The 20,650-nt window shown below is 38.9% G+C and overlaps 1 protein-coding gene and 1 long non-coding RNA gene across 14 annotated transcripts in view; one reads left to right on the forward strand and one right to left on the reverse strand.

Moving 5' to 3' along the window:
* LOC142049445 (erbin-like) overlaps window positions 1–20,650 on the reverse strand; it is a 159,059-nt gene that overhangs the window by 103,167 nt on the left and 35,242 nt on the right. For all 13 annotated transcript variants that reach the window (XM_075077170.1, XM_075077174.1, XM_075077173.1 and 10 more), the window contains 2 exons: window positions 5,667–5,864; window positions 1,349–1,466 (listed from right to left, as the gene is read on the reverse strand). In XM_075077170.1, the coding sequence (XP_074933271.1) occupies window positions 1,349–1,466; window positions 5,667–5,855 (307 nt within the window). In that variant the 5' untranslated portion in view covers window positions 5,856–5,864. The remainder of the gene's footprint in view (window positions 1–1,348; window positions 1,467–5,666; window positions 5,865–20,650) is intronic.
* LOC142049450 (uncharacterized) lies at window positions 878–18,737 on the forward strand. Its single transcript, XR_012657722.1, has 2 exons — window positions 878–936; window positions 13,627–18,737. It is a non-coding gene; the product is annotated as an uncharacterized LOC142049450 (long non-coding RNA).

Here is a 20,650-nt window from a genome sequence, read left to right on the forward strand (position 1 = left end):
AAGGTCCTCTAACTTCACTTTGAATTAGTAAGACAAGACTTATCCTCATCAATTAACATGATTGCATCCCCCCCCATAAGTCATGCAAACAAACCTGATGACAATATAAGTTGTTTCAATTTCCTCACAGTTGCGCACATCTGCCACCTTGCGAAAACATCACCATTAATAAGACCCCACACATACAGTACTTGGCTGATGTTACATAATTTATAAAAGGCTGACTTACACAGAATGACAAGTTTTTAACAAGTCAGACGAGTGAACCAGTCATTGTCCATAGTCACTACTTCTCCCCATGCAAGTTACCATCAGACAGCATAGCAGCCAAGTCTTACTACAATTTTCAGAGAACTCATAAAATAAACTGAAACCCATTCTTTATGAAACCAAACAGAACAGAAAATCAAGCAAAATTTTAAAAATTCTTGTGCAAACTCTCTTCAGTATAGTAAAACATGAGGAAAGACACTAAAAGTAATAAATTTGAGCATATGCATTTTTGAAAGAATATAGAAATGTTTTCACCTCAAAGTGCAAACCAATTTGATAGGGATAATTAAAAACAAATATCACAGATCATGAAAGAGCATCTTTGTCATCGTTTTAGCTGGGATAGAGTTAATTTTCTTTACTGCAGCTGGCACAGTGCTGTGCTTTGAACTTAGCATGAAAACAATGTTGATAACACACAGATGTTTTGGTTGTTGCTGGGTAGTGCTTTTACTAGTCAAGGACTCCCCTAGCTTCCCATGCACTGACAGGTGCACAAGAAGCCGGGAGGGGAGGGGGACAGCTAAAAGAGCGGATCCAAACTGGCCAAAGGGATATTCCATATCGTGTAACGTCATGCCCAGTATGTTAGCTGGGAGGAGCTGGCCGGGAGAGGGAGGCAGCAATCGCGGCTCGGGGACCGGCAGCGTCGGTCGGCGGGTGGTAAGCGGTTGTATCGTTTGTGTTTCTGGTTTTTTACTTTTTTCCTTTTCCATTTTATTATATTATCATTATTGTAATTATCATAATCATTATTATTATTATTATCAGTATTTTATTTTAATTATTAAACTGTTCTTATCTCAACCCACAAGGGTTTTTTTTGTGCTTTTGCTCTTCCGATTCTCTTCTGCATTCCACAGGGGTGGGGGGAGTGACCGAGCAGCTGTGTGGTGTTTAGTTGCTGAGTGAGGCTGAACCACGACAATATTTTATGTTAAGCAGTGATTTAGAGTAGTAATTTAAAATTTACTAGCTATCTAGCTTCTAAAAATTATACTTTCATTAGTATCTTTGTACAGTCAATGGTGAGTTGCCTTTTAGCTACCCCAATATAATAAGTGAAGTGACTTACCATTCTTGCTGACATCCAGTTCCCTGAGATTAATGAGATTTGCAATGGATGCTGGCAATGTGGTTAGATCATTGTCTGGCAAACTGAGCTTGTGCAGAGACTGACAGTTAAAAAGTTGCTGTTGAAACAAAGAAAAAAGTGAATGCAACTTTCTCAGTTTCCTCTATATAGCTTGAAGGACAGACTATTTAAAGTCTTTGGCTACAAAAACTTTATTTATTTATCTAGTTTTATTCAAAACTCAAATGATGCTTAGGAAAGCAAAAAACTGCAAATGGTCATAACAAGCCAGCAGCTATGCTTAACACTTCCTACAAATTCCTTCCAGTATCTCAGAAATTGTGACCTGTAGTTACACATAGTCCTGCAAACATCAGAAAATATTTTCCATAATAAATATGCCATGTGATACCCCAGAAGTAATTAGTTTCTTTGAAAAAGAAAAAAAAAAGATACATTTTAAAAAGTCAAATAGTTCCGGAACACAGAATTTGATCTTCTCTAAAAGCTTAAATTTTATTCCATTATATCTTACAAGAAGTTTGGGGGTTTTTTTCCCCCCTTCCATGATTCCTAGCTCAAGTACACCAGAATCTAACAAAATTATGATGAAATCTACAGAAAGTTTGATCTAAGGATATAGCAAACTGTATAGCTTCTTCTGTGCATATATACATACTATAATTTGTATCAAATATAGGAAGAGATCTGGCTCTGTGCTAGTATGTAAGGTACCTTGAGATTCTTACCCAAAGCTTTACAAACTGACAAAATAGAGCAAGTAATATTACTGGAACAGAAGAAAAAAAAATCCTCAAATGATCAAAGCTTACATATAGTACAAAATAAATATCTGTAAGAAAGTGGATGAAAAGGTTTATTTGAACAATTTATGATTAAATATTCTTTTCCCAACAATTTTGGATAAGATCAGTCATAAATACCTGGGCTGAGTGTTCTTTTCTTACTGAATTTTGAGAAAAGATCATACAAAACCAGGAAGTCTTTTATGACTAAAAAAAGATTTATCCCAATAAATGTCCTAGCAATGGGTTTAGTTCAACTGAAATTTCTTAGGTCCTTCTCAATTACAAGGCCATTATTTCAATCACAAACCACTGAACAAGCCTCATTCGTTTAGTGTTTGCATATACCACTCCAGAACAAAAGCAGATACATTAGCAAGATGGACAGCTCAAGGAATGAGCTTTAACTTGCATACTGATGTTTACAATTACTCAGAAATGTGCACCTGTTAGAACTAGTTTATATCATTAAGGCTTTAAAGAGTTAAAGTTACCATAGGATATTATATGAGAATGAGAACTTTGATGAGCAAGAATATATACTTAAAACTCATCCCTGAAAACAATAACCTGGACTCCTGGATTGATTAGAAATTTCCCTGATTAGTCAGGTGAAAACAAATGCAGTGCAAGATACCTAAATGGGGGGGGGGGGAGTTTTGTAGGGTGTTGACTTTGTAGCAGTTCCTTTTGTTGTTGTTGTTGTTTTTTAATGTTTGCATATTCAGTGATTAAGTAGATCATCATTACTGGTAGAAAACATGAGAAGTCATATAATTAAGCTCTATTTTCCTACAGAATTCCTATTTCTTCTGAACAGCAAAGCGAGTGGGGAAAAATAAAACTGCTACAGTTTGAGCTTCTCAGCTCAAATGCACACTGTGGCACTTGGGATAAACAGGGTACCTTTTCAGATGTGATTTAGCACACAAGATGAAAGCATTTCAAATGCCCAGTCACTTTTGAAACTAAGACTACAACATCAGCATTTCAGGTAAAGGGAAGTCCTTCTTTACCACCATCTTTCTCCCCATCACAGTTCGTTCATGCTGTGCCCTTGGCCAGTCAACTTAATTGAGAAGCTATACTGTAAGAACAATTTTTGAAGTATGTTGGGGTTCTGAAAAGATTGGGAGCAATTAAAAAAAACAAACACAAACGAAAAAAAAACCCAAACCAACCACATACACTGACAGGCCATTTCAGCAATCAGGTTGACAAGACAGCCCAAAAACAGTTGTGTTGTGGCACACAAAGGGCAAACTGCAGAAGAGGAATAAGGACACACCACTGGGGCAAAGAGTAAAAGGGGAAGAGTGGGAATTTCTTAATCAGGCTTCAGAGAGCTGGAGACAGCCTAGTAAGTACCACACCCTTCATCTGAGAGGATGGCTTAATTAGAAGCCTTTTTCAGAGTTGAAAGACTAAGTAAGCTTGGGTTAGGGAAAAGGCATACACAGCTTGAAACTCTGGCTCCAAATCAACTAGGATCATTTCAAACAATACAGGCCTTACCTTACGGGCCTTCTATGTATAGTTAAGATTACAATTTCTATCAAATGATTAAATAAAACATTTTTTACTATGTCTTTATTACTCCCTAATCTCTCTTCTTGTTTCCTTTACAGTATCTTAATTTACATATGGGGGTTTTTTTCTTATGAAAATTGAAAAGGTAGTAAAAAATTACAACCAAAATTACTTAAAGCTGAAAAGAATGCTTAGCTTCTCAAAAATAAGCCTATAAGGATGTACAATGTACAAATACCTTAACATGAAGCAAGTGTAGGGTATTATAGCTCCCTGCAGTCCAGCAAAAAAAGCAAAAAGGAATAAACCACAAATGTTCAAGCAGTCTTTCTAACTCTGTAGATAATTTAATCTTAGACTAGATCAAGGCAAGTGATAGACTGCCCACCTTTCAGTTTACTCATGTATCAAAGCTGGATTTCATATAGGAACTGATTAATGAAATCAAATGGCATGTAACAGAAAAGGAAGACAAAGCAGACTAACAACCTCTTCTGGTCTAGAGCGCAAACATGCTTTCATTTGATCACTACAGTACAGTCTTCCTTCCTCTTTTAAGATTACTAAAAGGAATTTTTTTGAAAATTATAAGTTTGGAAGATGTTTGCTTAGTTCTTATAATTTGGGAAATAAATCAGAAATTTAATGCAAGAAGAGTTCAGAAGATTTTTTTTTGCTAAAAAGGTATTTTATTCTGTTTTTTAAGCATTCAGTTTTATTCTTCTTTAATAATGAGACAGGAATTAAGTTCTGAAATAATCTGAAAATATCTCAAAGGCTGATGCAAATTCTTTAGAAGCAAGCTACTAAAACCTAAAGTGTTTAAGTCTACAGTAAAGAAATATCTGATTGGGAAGAGACAAGAATAAAACAGTGAAAGATCTAAACTGGAACAGACTGACAAAATGTCTACTTTTAATATGTTATTAGCTCTATTCAATATACAAATATGGATTTTAATTGATGGCTTCTCAGGAACATTTAAGGGTGGAGTTTCAAAAGCACTCAGCTAGTTTAAGTCAGCTTCACTGCAATCCAGGGCTTCTGATAAAGCAATTTCAGGAGAGTAACTTAACAGTTATTTCTTTATTAGTTTCATTTATCTTTTAAAAAATCCTAACCAGCAAAGCCTGAAGTGGTTATAGGAAACTTTCCAAAAAATCTAACAAACCACTTTACATTTGTCCTGCGTGACAGTGAAGATTTGCACACAACTGTAACAAAAGTATTTTTTTAATTAAGTCTATAATTTAACTATTAAGTCTTTAATTCCATCAAGGTAGAACCTAGTAATGGAAACAAGTCTATTGTATTGATCACTTTGTACTTCCCAAAAGTCTCACTGGCACAAATTTTCATTCTTTCCTCTAGTATATTGTTAATTCAGTGTGCAGTTTGTCCTTAGATTTCAGAACAAACAACAAATATTAATTTCTATAATAAAGATGCAATCAAAGTGGCATTCTCTAGTTTTTGAGCTTAAGTAATTTGAGATACTTCATAAAGTCTCTTCAGTCATGTACCAAAGAAGAAAGCAGGACTTCAAGTGAATAGACACTTTGGACAGTAGCTGTCTTTTGTGGGCACAGAGATCTGATCAAGGCATTAATCTTGCTTCTTCTAATCTTCAGGTGTAAGAGATTCAAAATAATGCAACAATTTGTTGAATACAGTTGGTCAATTGGAGCAGACACTACCACAGAAATAAATTAGCCTGCCTCTTCTGCTAGGTACCTCTCTTGGGCTGGGATCAGTTGTTTAAGCAGTTTCATTCCAGTTCAGTACAGCAAACTAGTCAAACTGGAACACATAAACATTCCTTCTACCAGGGTTGCTTCTTCTAGGACCAACATTTACTTAAAAGTATTTGGCAAACTGCAGCCTAAAAGCTGAACCATGAAGCTAGACATTATCAGCTTCTACAATGCTGATAAAGTAACAGAGTTAATAAATGTAACTAAAAGGAAAACCACCCAACGTACCTTTGGAAGCTCTTCAATTTGATTAGAATCTAAATAGAGCTCTTCCAAGGTCTTTTCAAAAGTAAAAATCTCCTTAGGCACCTGTTCCAGGCTGCAGTGAGAATAATCAAGCATAGTGACCATTTCCTCCTCTCCACGCAGACAGTGGCATGGCACCAGCCGCACAAACAAATTCCGCTTTGTTGTCATTTTCAGGCACTGTAAAACAGAAATTGGTCAATTTAAAAGCCAACAAGACAATCTTGATTGCAGTGAAGGTGGTCAGCAACACCTGGTAAGGTCCATTCCACTTCTCTTCTAGCGGATTACCTGAAAAATTCTTAACATAAACTCAGTCTCAGGGCTAAATGGGTGGATTGGATGATCTAACCCTTTGTCCTTGGTTCCCGAAACACTTCTATTAATCTTTCCCAATTGTTTTCCTAAGGATATAACATAATTTTGTAATTAATGATCTCCCAACTGGTTCAAATCCTCTCCTTGGTACTTAGCCTGATATGGTCTTCCATATAGTATCTCAAAAGGGCTCAAGTTTTCTTTAGCCCGAGGTTTTACATGTATTCGGAGTAGCACAATAGGTAGCACTTAGTACCAATAGAGGCTTGCTTCCTGGCATATCTTTGCTATTTGTTTTTTTATCATGTGATTCATTTTTTCTACTTGTCCACTGGCTTGTGGTCTGTAAGGTGTATCTAATTGCCAATTGATTCCCAATAGCTTGCTGACTTGCTGCACTACTTCTGCACAAAAATGTGTGCCCCTGTCTGATGAAATTACCATAGGTACCCAAAATTGGGGTATTATTTCATTTAATAGTACCTTAGTAACCTCCCTCGCTTTTATTTGTTCTACAAGAAAACGCTTCTGGCCATCCAGAAAAGGTGTCTGTGAGTACCAATAGGTATATATACCCTCCTTTTCTTGGAAGTTGTGAGAAATCAATTTGCCAATGGTTCCCTGGTATATTTCCTTTCCCAATATTCCCCAATTGTACCTGGTTGCCTGTATTAGGATTATTTTTCAAACATATTTTGAATTAAGGTTGGACTAGGTGATCCCTGAGGTCCTTTCCAACCTGTGATTCTGTGGTATTTCACATTGCTGAGTCACCTGCCGGAGTGTAGTATATAAATTTCTCCCTATTAATTTCTGATTTTAAAAGTTGTACAGGGAGTCTATCCCCCAAATGTGTTATATTACGTTTCTCTTTAACAATTCCCCATATCTGTTTGGCAGGAATTATAATTCAGCTATCACTTGAATGGGCCCATCCTCTGGAGGGAACCCGCCCTTCCATTTCTTCTATGAATAATTTGTTGGCCTTAGAATATTCAATATTTTCTTGGTCACCTAGACTCTTATTTCTATTATCAGGAATTAAGGATAACATTTCTTGCATTCTCTCTGCTGCCTGCTTAGCCTCATAGTCAGCCAATCTATTACCGTTTTCCTGTTCAGTGTTACCCTTCAAGTGCCCTTGACAGTGCATGATGGCGACTTTAGTTGGCAGTTGAATTGCCTTTAATAGGCGAAGTATTTCCTCCGCATGCTTTGTTTTCCTTGTACAGTTAGTAGCCCTCATTCTTTACAAATTGCTCCATGAGCATGGATGACTCCAAAGGCATATTTGGAATCTGTCCATATATTTATTTTTCTTTTTGCCAGCTCCAGGGCCCTTGTCAGGGCAATAATTTTAGCCTTTTGAGCTGATGTTCCAGCAGGTAGTGATTGAGATTCAATTATTTCGTTCACTGTTGTCACTGTGTATCCAGCCTTTCGAGTACCTTGTCGGACGAAGCTGCTTCTGTCCATGAACCAGGAATCTTGTGCATCTTCCAGAGGTTATTCTTTCAAATATGGTCTGCTAGAATATACAGTCTCTATGGTCTCTAAGCAATCGTGTGTCAATGACTCAGGTGTCATCCCGCTGAGGAAAGAAGCTGGGTTTGTAACACTGGTTACTTCAATAGTAACATCATCTGGTTCAATTAAAATGGCCTGGTATTGTAGAAATTGAGATGGGGAAAGCCAGTGCAGCTGATACTGTGTGTAAAACCAGTACTGTGATCTTTTGGCCTAAGGTGAATTTCCAGGCCTCCCAAGTATTCAAGACCACAGCCACCACAGCTCGCAGGCACCCTGGCCACCCCTTGCTTACTTCATCAAGCTGTTTAGAAAAATAGGCCACGGCTCTTCTGTAGGGTCCTAGCCGCTGAGCTAGGACTCCCAGAGCTATACCTTGTCTTTCATGGGAAAACAGCCAGAAAGTTTAGTCACATCAGGTAGGCCCAGGGCCGGGGCCTTCATTAGATCCTTTTTAAGTGACCTGAATGCATTTTGAGCTTCTTTGGACCAGACCAATCGAGGTGGGTTGTTTTTCAAAAGTTCATACAAAGGTTTTACTATTATTCCATAATTATAAATCCATAACAGGCACCAACCTGTCATTCCCAAAAAGATCCTGAGTTCTTTTACCATCTGATGGAGGGGGGTTCTGCAGATGGCTTCTTTTTGTTCTGTTCCTAATTCCCGTTGTCCTCCAGATAATTCATATCCAAGGTAGGTTACTTGTTGCCGCACCATCTGCGCTTTCTGTTGAGAGACTCGATACCCATTTAGTCCCAAAAAGTTTAACAAACTCCATTGTATACAATCAGGTTCTGTTTCAGCTGCTATTAATGTCATCCACATACTGTAAAAGGACTCCTTCCCTGGAGGGAGGCTCCCACATTTCAAGTTCTCGTGCTAATTGATTTCCAAAGATTGTTGGACTATTTTTAAAACCTTGGGGTAACACTGTCCAGGTAAGCTGGGTTTTCCTACCAGTGGTAGGGCTTTCCCATTCAAATGCAAATAAATTTTGACTTTCTTTGGCTGAAGGCAAACAGAAGAATGCGTCTTTTAAATCTAATACTGTAAACCATACTTGATTATCCTGTAATTTAGTAAGTAAGGTATAAGGATTAGCTACCACAGGGTGTAGGTCCTTAATAATTTTGTTCGCTTCTCTTAAATCTTGTACTACCCGATAAGTTCCATCCGGCTTTTTTACCTGTAATATAGGGGTATTATATTCTGATTCATATTCTATTAATAGCCCGTGCTGTAAAAAGTTATTAATTGGTCCTTCTATTGCCTTCTGGCCTTCTAACTTCTAACTTCATTTTTCCAGTGTCCTTCCTCCTGACAATACACACACCGATTCTTTCCCAGTCCCCCTCTATTTCCAAAGGGCCTTCCCCTTCCTCATCCTCTAAATCCTCCTCTGTTTACCATTCCTCTCTGTTCCAAGACTGCCACCGTAGCTGTCGCCATCACTTTTGTCAGTTTTCCTCTATCCACGTTCTCCCGATCCCTCTAAACTTTCTATGCCTCCTCAAGCAATTTCTCTAAGTTTCTTATTTCCAGTTCCTTTAGTTTCTGTAGCTTCTTTCTTATAGCTGTAGATGATTGCCCCAAAAATAGAGAAACAAGTTGTTGTTGTCCCACATCCGAGGAGGGATCTAGGGTAGTGTATTTTCGCATGGCATTTCTCAACTGATCCAAAAATTCAGTATTGGTCTCTTTCTGCCCCTGTTTGATAGCATATAATGCTGACCAATTTGCAGCTTTTGCATTTTCTAATCCCAATTTTATCCAATCTCAGTATCTTTTTAATAATCTATAATCACGGCCATCATTGGGGTCCCAGTGTGGGTCAGTCAGGTGAATGTAATCACCCACATTCCCTTGTAAGGTTCCCCCAGTAATTTGGGCCTGCACATGAGTTTGTGCAGTTTTTAATACTAATTGTTTTTCTGTTTCCGTCATTTCCCCCAAAATCAAATCTACATCTGTCCAATCAGTGTCCTGGTTTTTTTTATTATTATTCAAATAGTTTTGCCACTCGAGAGGGGTCATCCCGGTATCCCCTAGCTACCTCTTTCCAGGCATCTAAATCAGTAGTGGAGAAGGGTACTTCTACTCTAGCCAGTCCTCCTGCCCCCATTACCTCTTGTAATAGAGTCAGGAGTTGTGGAGTTTTCTTTGTTCTACTCCTGGTCTGTGCTGTCACCGGAGTAAAAGCCTTATTGCTCCTTCCTCCTTGCTGTTATCATCCGTTTCAGATAGCAATGATGGATGTGGGGGAGACAGATTAAGGGGTGGAGGGGGCAATCCCAAACCCTCAGGTTGATCCTCTATCTCCTCCCTTTTCTTTCTGAGGTTTGTTATTTTCAAACATCTCTGCCTGATACTACATGCTGAACAGCATCTCCTTATTTTCTCCCGCTCCTTCCTTTCACTTTTCTCTTCTTTTTCTAAAGATAAAACCAGGGGATCTTCTGGTGGAATATTAATACCACAATCTCTCTGCCACTCCAGATTATTCCGCAAAGTGGAAAACATATCTGCATACATAACCTCATCCCACTTTCCTTCTTTCCTTAAAAACATCATCAACTGCAATACAGTGTTTTCTTATTCACACTCCCACCTGATGGTCCCCCTATATCTTTCCAGTGTCCTAGGATACATCCTAGGGGGCTTTTCTTTGGAATTTCACTGCTCTGATTCCCCCCCATTCCATTTTCTTATTTACGAGGCACACAAGATGTCAACATGTACACAGATAGCACAATATTGGTCCATAATAAATTAACAATCGCTTTGTTCCAGTCGTACCCCTCATGGGATAGCAGAACCAAGGCTCAGAACTCCCCACTCGCTTTGCAGCTATGCTGTGTCTCAGTCATTCATTCACCAGTCACACCAGAGTTAACTCAGCTCATTCATACTTAGTTATCAATTTTACAACGCCTGAGGGGTATATCCAAATTCAATGTCAGCAAGCCACTATCCGAGTCCAGTATCAATAAATCCATACCACCAGAACTACAAAACTTATGTGGGTTACATAAGTGTACCAATACCAAAAGCACATTACTGCAAAAGTACGAAGCCTAACCCGTGCCCATACCCATGTACTAAATACAAAAGTACACCACTCAAAACAAGCGTGCACAAAACCAAAAGTACAAATGCTTATAAAAGTTTTGTACCCAATACAGAACAACCAAAGTACACTACCCATGATGAGCATGCACCACCAAATGTATACCCTCAGGCACTAGTAGCCTAGATACGGTGCTCTGCGTAGGACGTCTCCTACGGCTTACAAGAACCCCAAATGACTGGTCCCAAATTCCAAAACAGAAAACCCAAAAAATTAAAAAAAATTTAAAAATACCTTTATTTCTTTAGATGGTCCTTGTCTGCTCCCGCAGTGATCCAATTGAGGTGAGGAGTCGCTCTGGGAAACCCCGGGGGTACCCTAGGGAGTCCTGTCCTCAGCGGGTCCTGCAGCCAAGCAGAGAGGGTCCCATCTGGGTCGCCAAACTAAGGCCATGAAAAGCCAAAATCAGGACTCAATAGTCTGAATGACTATTAAGCAGGTATTCTTTATTGCAGCGCTGGACACACAGGGGATCACTCCTCCTAGTGTGCATGCCCGCACAGGGTTAGTTGCATAACTTATACAAGATTTACATACATATTCATTAGTTTTCTGAGAAAAGATATACATATTCATTAATTTCCCCAAGAACTCATTATCGTATGCAAATGTCCTTTGTGCGTGCCTGTTGGTGTCTCCGGGCGGTCGTCAGGGGTCTCTGGATGAAGGATATACTCTTCCTCACTGTGTCCGCTAGTTAACCCTTGCTTTCGTGCAAACTCAGTTCTGAGATTATGTATATACTGTCCTTGAGGGATAGTCTGTTCTGGTTTACTGTTTGCTCTGCAGTTCCTTATCTTTATGGTTCTGTACATCTGCTTTTCTAAGGTCAAATGTCATCGTAAATTTTTGTTTAGGCACTTCTTGTCTTGAAGCCTTTCTGACTCCCCCAAAGCAACAAGTCTTAGTCACAACAGTTCTAACTCTATCAACAACTTCAGAAATACTTATGTAGGCAGCTTCTCAAACTTCCCCGGCTGCTAAATACTCAAAAAATAAAGTAGTGTATACATATCTGCATATAGGTGCATGTGTGAGAATGTATCTATCTTTTAAATACAACAGATCTGTAGTAGCATTAAGTATGGTTAAACCACCTACAGACCCCAGAAGGTGAAGTAAAAATTTAGCCTGTAAATTGGTCACCCAACACAGCCTTACACTGCAGAGAATCAGAAAATTTTGAAGCAACAGTTCTAAAATGTCAATTGTGGTTTTACAATATAGCTTATCCTTAACTTTACACAAGTTACTGGGATTATATTTTTGCTTAAAACAAAAAACCCACCCTATACAGAGCATTAAAATTTAGCTATAGGAAATCTAAATATTTTTTGTGATGAATAAGATTAAATTCACGTACCTTAATTTCAAATCCCTCATTTGAAGACAGAATACAAACACAGGTATAAAACTACAGGTAAAGGTAAAAGGGTAAAAAAAAAAACGTATTTTGTAAACTTTGTGTACATTTGGACAGCGACAACTGGAATGCATGAAAGTGTGGTTGGCAAAAATGTTCTTTTTGTAATATCATCATGGGAGAGGACAGGGAGCAGGACAATCTGCAGAGGTTTCCCCTTGCTCCCCAGTAGGGTTCATCTTGAAGCACTGGAATAAATTTGGTGGGGATCCTCTAACAAGAGAGACATTAAAAGTATATTGTACTCAGTGGTGGCTACAGGATAAATTGAAACATGAGGAAAAATGGCCAGAAATGGGGTCTTTGAATTATAATACAATCTTGCAACTTATGTTGTTCTGCAAAAGGCCGGATAAATGGGATGAGATTCCATATGTGAATTTGCTCTTTACTTTAAGAAATGATCATGAAACGAGGAAGAAATGTAAAATGTCGATATCTGATTCAGATGTATTGATGATGATTGATGACACAAAAAAGCCTTCGTGGTGGTGTTCTGCTTGTAGCTTAGGAAAAAGATGTTTAAAACTGGAAGATGAGGCAAATAAAATGATTTTTTACCACCTTGTTTGTAGGACAGTTGGCACCTGATATTGGGAGTAAATTACAGAAAGTAGATGGAATGTCAGGAATGACCATATTTCAATCTCAGCTACAGTCCCAGTACCTGGGGAGTTGATCGGGATCATGGAAGAGGATTCAGACTGACAGGGACTGGGGGGTTGAGGAAATGAAATCCCCAGCCAAACCCCTAGTTGCTGTTAAACTGGGGAATGACACAGGAGCAACCTACTCTGTATTGAATAGTTGCAAGGGACCCATGAGTAAATATTCTATGGCCATGGTTGGTGCAATGGGAAAGCAGGAGGTTAGACCCTTTTTCCAACCAATTAAATGTAAAGTTGGCAACAAGATGTTTGAACGTGAATTTTTATATGTGCCAGAATGGCCAATGCATCTAATGAGAAGGGACTTGTTAAATAAATTAGGGGTGCAGATAACCTTTGACAAAAACAAAAATAAGAGTGCATATCCCACAAAATAATGCCTGGGAAGCACAAATATATGCATTACAGGAGTTACTTGAGACAGCAGAAGACAAGAAGGAGGGACCAAACAACTCCTTTGGAGAGACAGAAGATGCTGTAACCCCTTTTGTATGGGCAACTGAGAGTCCTGGAAGAGCCAAATCAGCCGAACCAGTAAAAACAGAATTAAAGCAGGGAGCTAAACTGGTAAGACGAAAACAATGTCCCATAAAAATTGAGGCCCGTATTGGACTGGAGCCTATAATTAATAACTTTCTAAAATAGACTGTTATGAGAATGTCAATCAAAATATAATACCCTGATTTTGCCTGTTAAAAAGCCACATTCACAGGAATACTGTTTAGTACAAGATCTAAGAGCTATTAATCAAATAGTGACTGATGTACACCCAGTGGTACCCAATCCTTATACTTTGTTTAACAATGATAGTTGATTCAAATGTCTATTTCACAATATTGGACTTAAAGGATGCCTTCTTTTGCATTCCATTGGAAGAACAAAGTCAGAAGCTGTTTGCCTTCGAATGGGAAAGCCCTACAACAGGATGCAAGATACAGTTGTGCTGGACAGTGCTCCCCCAAGGATTCAAGGACAGCCCCACAATTTTCGGTAACGTACTTGCAAAAGAGCTGGAACAATGGCAAGGTAAAGGAACTAACGTTACCTTGTTACAGTATGTGGATGGTATACTGTTGGGGGCAGGCGCAGCTGAGGAATGCAAGAAAACAACTATAAGTTTACTGAACTTTTTGGGACTAGCAGGATATAGAGTGTCAAGGAAAAGGCACAAGTTGTTCAGATGAATGTGACATATCTGGGGTTCGAGATTTCCCAGGGAGAGAGAAAGCTAGGGACTGAAAGAAAAGAAGCAATATGCCAAATTGTACACACACACCCCGATCAAAGAGAGAACTTAGAGCATTTTTAGGAATGGCTGGATGGTGTTGTTTGTGGATTCCTAATTTCAGATTAATGGCCAAACCTTTATACGAAGCCAGTGAACACTTCTGCACAAAAAAAGCTGAATTAATTGCATTGATTTGAGCCTTGGAAATATCGGAAGGAAAGCAAGCTAACATCTATACAGACTCAAAATATGCATTTGGGGTAATACACATACATTTACAAGGAGAGCTGCCTTAGCCCCTGAAAGAACTTTTGTTATTAGTGTTCCTGAAAATACATAGAAGAAAAATAAACTGAGTTTCTAAATCGTATCAAGACCTCTGAAGGATGGTGGAAAACTCCAGATGGAAAATGTGTAGTTATTCCTCAAATAATGAGAGAAATTATGAAAAAAACACATGGTGCCACTCATATGGGAGCTGAGGCATTAGTAGAAATGACAAAAACATATGCAATAGGCATTAATATGCTAAAAATCGCCAAAGGTATTACAAAAGGATGTGAGACTTGTTTAAGGAATAATCCAAAAATTCAATGGAGACCCTTACCAGGAGAGGTAAAAAGAGGCTCTGTACCTGGGCGTTATTGGCAAATTGATTTTTCAGAATTACCAAAGTATAAAGGATATAAGTATTTATTAGTGTCCTGGTTTCAGTTGGGATAGAGTTAAATTTCTTCGTAGTAGCTAGTATGGGGCTGTGTTTTAGATTTTTGCTGGAAACAGTGGTGATAATGTGGAGTTGTTTTAGTTGTTGCTAAGTAGCACTTACACTGGTCAAGGACTTTTTCAGGTCCCCATGCTCTGCCGGGTACACAGGAAGCTGGGAGGGGACACAGCCAGGACAGCTGACCCCAACTGACCAATGGGATATTCCATAGCATATGACATCATGCTCAGTATATAAAGCTGGGGGAAGAAGGAAGGGGGGACATTTGGAGTAATGGCGTTTGTCTTCCCAAGTAACCGTTACGCGTGATGGAGCCCTGCTTTCCTGGAGACGGCTGAACACCTGCCTGCTGATGGGAAGTAGTGAATGAATTCCTTGTTTTGCTTTTCTTCCGTGCGCAGCTTTTGCTCTACCTCTGAAACTGTCTTTATCTCAAACCATGAGTTGCCTCACTTTTACTCTTCCAATTCTCTCCCCCGTCCCACCAGGGGGGAGTGAGCGAGCAGCTGTGTGGTGCTTGGTTGCTGACTGGGGCTAAACCACGACAATTAGTAACTGTTGATACCTTTTCATGCTGGCCAGAGGCTTTCCTGTGTCACATCAACAAAGCCAGAGAGGTAGTAAAAGTGTTTTTAAAAGAAATAATACCCAGATTTGGAGTTCCTGAGGGATTTTCATAAGACAGGGGACCCCATTTTGTAGCCAAAATTATATGAGAAGTTTCAAAATTTTTACAACATTAAATGGGGTTTACACACACTGTGGAGACCACAATCTAGTGATTCATCCTTTCCACTTTTCCAAACAATTAAACAACAAATTAGAAAATTATGTCAAGAAACCCAGATGAAACGGACTGAGGTTTTGCCCTCGTCATTACTTAGAATCAGAATAACACTATGGACACAAGAAAAAGTTAGCCCGTTTGGGATAGTATATGGGAGACCCTATGTTGTAAACTTAACAGGGAAAGACAGTCAGATGCACCTGAATGGAGAACAGATTCTAAGAGACTACTTAATTTCTCTGGGCAAAGTTATTAACTCTCTCCAATGGTATATTCTGGTTAAAGCTCCTGTGTCTTTAGATCCACCAGTGCACCCCTTTCAAGCCCAGAGATTCAGTATATCTACAGACATGGAAAGACGAACCACTCAGAGAAGTGGAAAGGACCTTATCAGGTGCTGCTGACTACAAATACTGCAGTGAAGCTCCAGGGAATTGAGTCCTAGATCCATTACACTAAAATAAAAAAAAAAAAAGTATCTTCACCTCAGTAGACTTCTACACCAAAGGGATCCTTGAAATTAAAGTTGTATCCAGTATTGAATTATTTGAATAAGAGTCTATCCAGGAAAAATATTTTTGTACGACATTGGATAATTATTTATGAAACTAATAGTGAAATGGTTGATTGTTTTAGGTGTTCTGATAATTTGGATGGGAAAAAGTTATTCACAAATTATGCTGCCACAATGGGACAGAAATCAAAATCTATGGGAATTACTAGCCCAAGAGGTAACCGATAGATCCTCCTTCTGTATTGGATCTGGGAATGCAGTAGGAGGCATGTATAGTTCATGCCTGATAGGAGTTCCCAGTCCCTTAGAACTCCAGCAAATATAACCAGAGACCCTTGCTCTATAGGAAGATCGGCTCCCTTCCTTATTTAAAAGTAAGATTTACAACATGAATCGAGAAAAAGAAGAGATGTTCATCAGCTACCTAGTGACTGTGATTCACAAATCATTTTATATGGTCCAAGTGAAATCACGGCAGCTGCCATTCTCACCCCTGGAGCTGGGGTAGCTATGAATTACCACATTCTAAAACAAATTGTTTGTGCGCTGGTAAAAGATATAAATTTTACTTCACAGGCCATGGCAGCTATTGGCACTGAAATGACAGAAATCCGAGAAGCCACCTTGGAACACGGGGCAGCTATTGATTACTTACTGTTAAGACACAAGCATGGTTGTGAGGAACTTCAAGGAATGTGTTTTTTCAATGGCTCAGATAATTCACAGTTATTAGAAAATACAACAATTGAGAAAATTAGCCTCTGGAGCTTATGAAAGGCAAGGATTGGATCTTTCTTGGTTAACCTCGTGGCTTCTCAATTTTAGATGGCTAAAGCAACTGTTCGTAACTATCTTAACTGTACTAATAATCATAACCACTTGTTTTATTCAGCATACCCTGAGGAGATATAAAGGAATGGTTTGAGACTTGAAGGTGTTAAGACATCTCAAGCCTCAAAAAGGGGGGAGATGATTGTAAGAGAACACCCCCCCTTAGAAAAAAGAGGTATTGTCTGTATTTAGTTAGCATGAATCTAGACACTCCTTTTTGATCAAGTGCTGCTTACCAAGTGGTTTCATGTTTTAATATTTAACCTAAGCTTAGGGATGGGATATCTTGGCCACCAGCATTATCCATTTAATCAAGGACAACCATTCCTTTGGGAAGAAAATAAAGAGTTAGCAAGAGAAAATAGCCTTAAATTGTCCTGGCATAACACGTGACCATATATATATGGATAAAAAGAGTTAGGGTACTTCAACCCTGAAGACCACCAAAGACCCCTGAAGAGAGGAAGACATGCACAGAAGGATCTGAAGCAGAGCCAAGGGGAGTGAATTAATGCCATTACACAACCTATGTAGATTACAGTTAATATGTATTAGATAGGCAGAATATGTATGGAGTTATTGTATAAATATAATGAGGTAGCTGGCTTCAATGTGCTTGATTTGTGGAAAACTACCGAGCACCCAGGCTTGCGCAACCCTGAAATAAATTAGCAATGTCTCTCCTGAGTGTGTGATTATTGACTCATTGCACACCGGGCGATGAATCTGCTTTTTTGACAACACTAGCTTGCCAAGTACTTCACAGTATGTTTAATTTATATGACAAAAGGTCGAGGGGCTGCTGTACTTCAGTGTTTTCACTAAACAGTAGGCTGGATACAGTCAGATTCTACACCAACCCATTAAAAAGATAGAAGAAAACTCTTCATTAGATGGTGGGATATCAAAGCTTCCTTTTTTAACAATGCATTAGTACACCTAAAAATAAGAATATTTAAGTGTATTGCAACGCAAAGCATTTAGAGACTGCAAATTCCATGCTGGGGTTTTCCACAGAATGGGAAAGCCAACAAAAGAAACAGCATAACCTCCTCTTCCTTCTTCCACAGGAACAGGCTCCAGCATGACATCCTCCAGACACCCACAGCCAGATGCCAAAGACGCTACTGAAGCTGATGGACTCACTGAGTCAGAGCTACCCATGCCTTTTCCAAGCATCAGAGACCACACGTGAAGACACAAGAGGAATCCCAGTGCTAACATTTACAAATGAAAAAGCCTTTAATAAAAAGAAATATTGTCACATTTTGTTCTAGCATTTCAGCGATCTGCAGAGCTGTGGAAAAACACACCACTTCAAAAAGAAGCACCAACACCAGCCTCTTCAAACAGGAGTATAAACAGAACAACATATGCCTTGGAAACAACAAGGAGTGGAAGCAGATTGTATGTGTGAGTTGATGTGCTGGTTTTGGCTAGGATAGAGTTAATTTTCTTCATAGTAGCTAATATAGGGCTATGTTTTGGATTTCTCCTGGAAACAATGGTGATAACACAAGGATGTTTTATTTATTGCTGAGCAGTACTTGCACAGAGTCAAGGCCTTTTCTGCTCCTCACCCCACCAGTGAGTAGGCTGATGGTGCACAAGAAGCTGGGAGGGGGCACAGCCAGGACAGCTGACCCCAACTGACCCAAGGGATATTCCATACCATATGGCGTCATGCTCAGTATATAAAGCTGGGGGAAGAAGGAGGAGGGGGGGAAGGTTTTGAGTTATGGCATTTGTCTTCCCAAGTAACTGTTACGCATGATAGAGCCCTGCTTTCCTGGAGATGGCTGAACATCTGCCTGCCCATGGGAAGGAGTGAATGAATTCCTTGTTTTGCTTTGCTTGAGCATGCGGTTTTTGCTTTACCTATTAAACTGTTCTTCTCTCAGCCCATGAGTTCTCTCTCTTTTACTCTTCTGATTCTCTCCCCCATACCACTGGCAGGGAGTCAGCGAGCAGCTGTGTGGTGCTTAGTTGCTGGTTGGGGTTAAACCACAACAGTTGATTACCAGAAGTCTGACAGTATGATATAGGTATGTCTTCCCCTAAATTTGATATATGGGAAGTTTGCTTTGTCAAGTCGTTTTGACTTTCGAGAATTATGTTTTGGTTTTCAGAATATGAAAGAGTTAACTAACTGGTTCATATAAATATAGAAATAAGATACTCTTCTTCACTCAAATGCCTCAAAAAGAGAATACGTTAGTTTGGGAAAACCATTTGCCCCTTCTTTTTCAGTGACTGTTTTCATACTTACTCTTACTTGCTCAGGTCTCAAAAGTTTCTGAAGCAACAAAACTCAAGGCCTAACAATGCAAAACACACATATTTAGTTGTCCTAACTTATTTCTTTATTCTGTATGAGAGATCTTGAGATTTTGTGGGGGGTTGGGGAGGAAGGGGTTTTAAAAAAGAAAAAAATCACATGCATCCACAGCAAATGGATCAATAGACATATGCCTGTACATCACCACAATGTTAGGCTGCATCTCCAGTCAGTTATCACATCAGTTAAAGTACCTAAACTCACAGCTCATGTTCCAAGCCAAAACAAACTCGTATTTAAGTATCAAATAAACAATACTCTCCAAAAAGCCTACTCACCCGAAACCATTGATTTGACCAATGTGAGTGTACATTAATTATAACACTTCAAAAACCAGAATGAACCAAGAGAGCTGTATTAAAGTAAATGTAGGAAACTATGCAATGTGATTTGGTTCAAACTTATCTTATGTTTGTTTATATTTTACTTCTGAACATATATGAAGAATTGTTTAGCATTGGTGTTCTACAACAGAAATGACTGCCAATACTAGGAAAGAGGTGCAACAGGATAGGCAAAAGTATTCTACACTACTACTCTTCTGCAATAGATTAGATAGTCAGACACACACCCAATCTGTCTACCTATCTTGTGATCAGTTGCCCAAGCAGAAAAAACTGTAATGGAGGAAAGGAAGGATGTACTACAGAAGAGAGTCCACTGTTATAAGTACCAAAGACAGGAAAACATGATGTTGCACACGTGCTTTTCTTATATTGCTCAAAAAAATAACTTCTCCGTGGATAATTTGGGTAAATACAGAGAAGGTGGAAAGGAACACAAAGTATAGCATTGTTTCCCTTCCCACAAAAATCTTAGTTTCATAATATACCACAACATCAGATCATCTGAAGGCACCAGATCAATGTAAGATTGCTTTGCAGATCTACAACACTGTGATGGCTTATTTTTCTCCCCCACTGAACAACTCCAATTTTTTAAGAGGCAGATCTACTAAAGAACTTGGAGGGTGAAAAAAAACCCAAAATCAAACCCCCTTGTTCCCTAAACCATTAAAGCCTTGACATAAGTTTACCTCAGGTTCAGTGTTTGCAGCCAGAGGAAAAATTAGGGTCTTGATACAGTTGGGTTTTTTACTTCATGAAGAAGTAGGAAGGGAAAAACATCACTCTATAATCAGTAGCTTTTCTTTGTAATCATTAAAGGCTCAAAAGTTTGAGTGCATAAGGGAAAATAGCTGTGTTCTGTTTGTAAAGACTTAATCTACCACCCCAAAAAATTCATTGTTAAAAAATACCTAGGTGAAATAGATATGCCTGCTAATTATAAACTATCAGATTTCTGATCATATTTTTTTGCTCCATGAATCCCTTTTGGCATTTATTTCACACCTTATGTTTCAAGTTTATTTGAGGATCACACCTAAGCATTGGAGATGCTATAGCATCTGTAGTAAACTCAAAAATACATAGGTTTAAACTACACAGAAATAGTCTTTACCAATTCATATACAT

This window comes from Phalacrocorax aristotelis, chromosome W, assembly GCF_949628215.1.
Source record: "Phalacrocorax aristotelis chromosome W, bGulAri2.1, whole genome shotgun sequence".
NCBI lineage: Eukaryota > Metazoa > Chordata > Aves > Suliformes > Phalacrocoracidae > Phalacrocorax > Phalacrocorax aristotelis.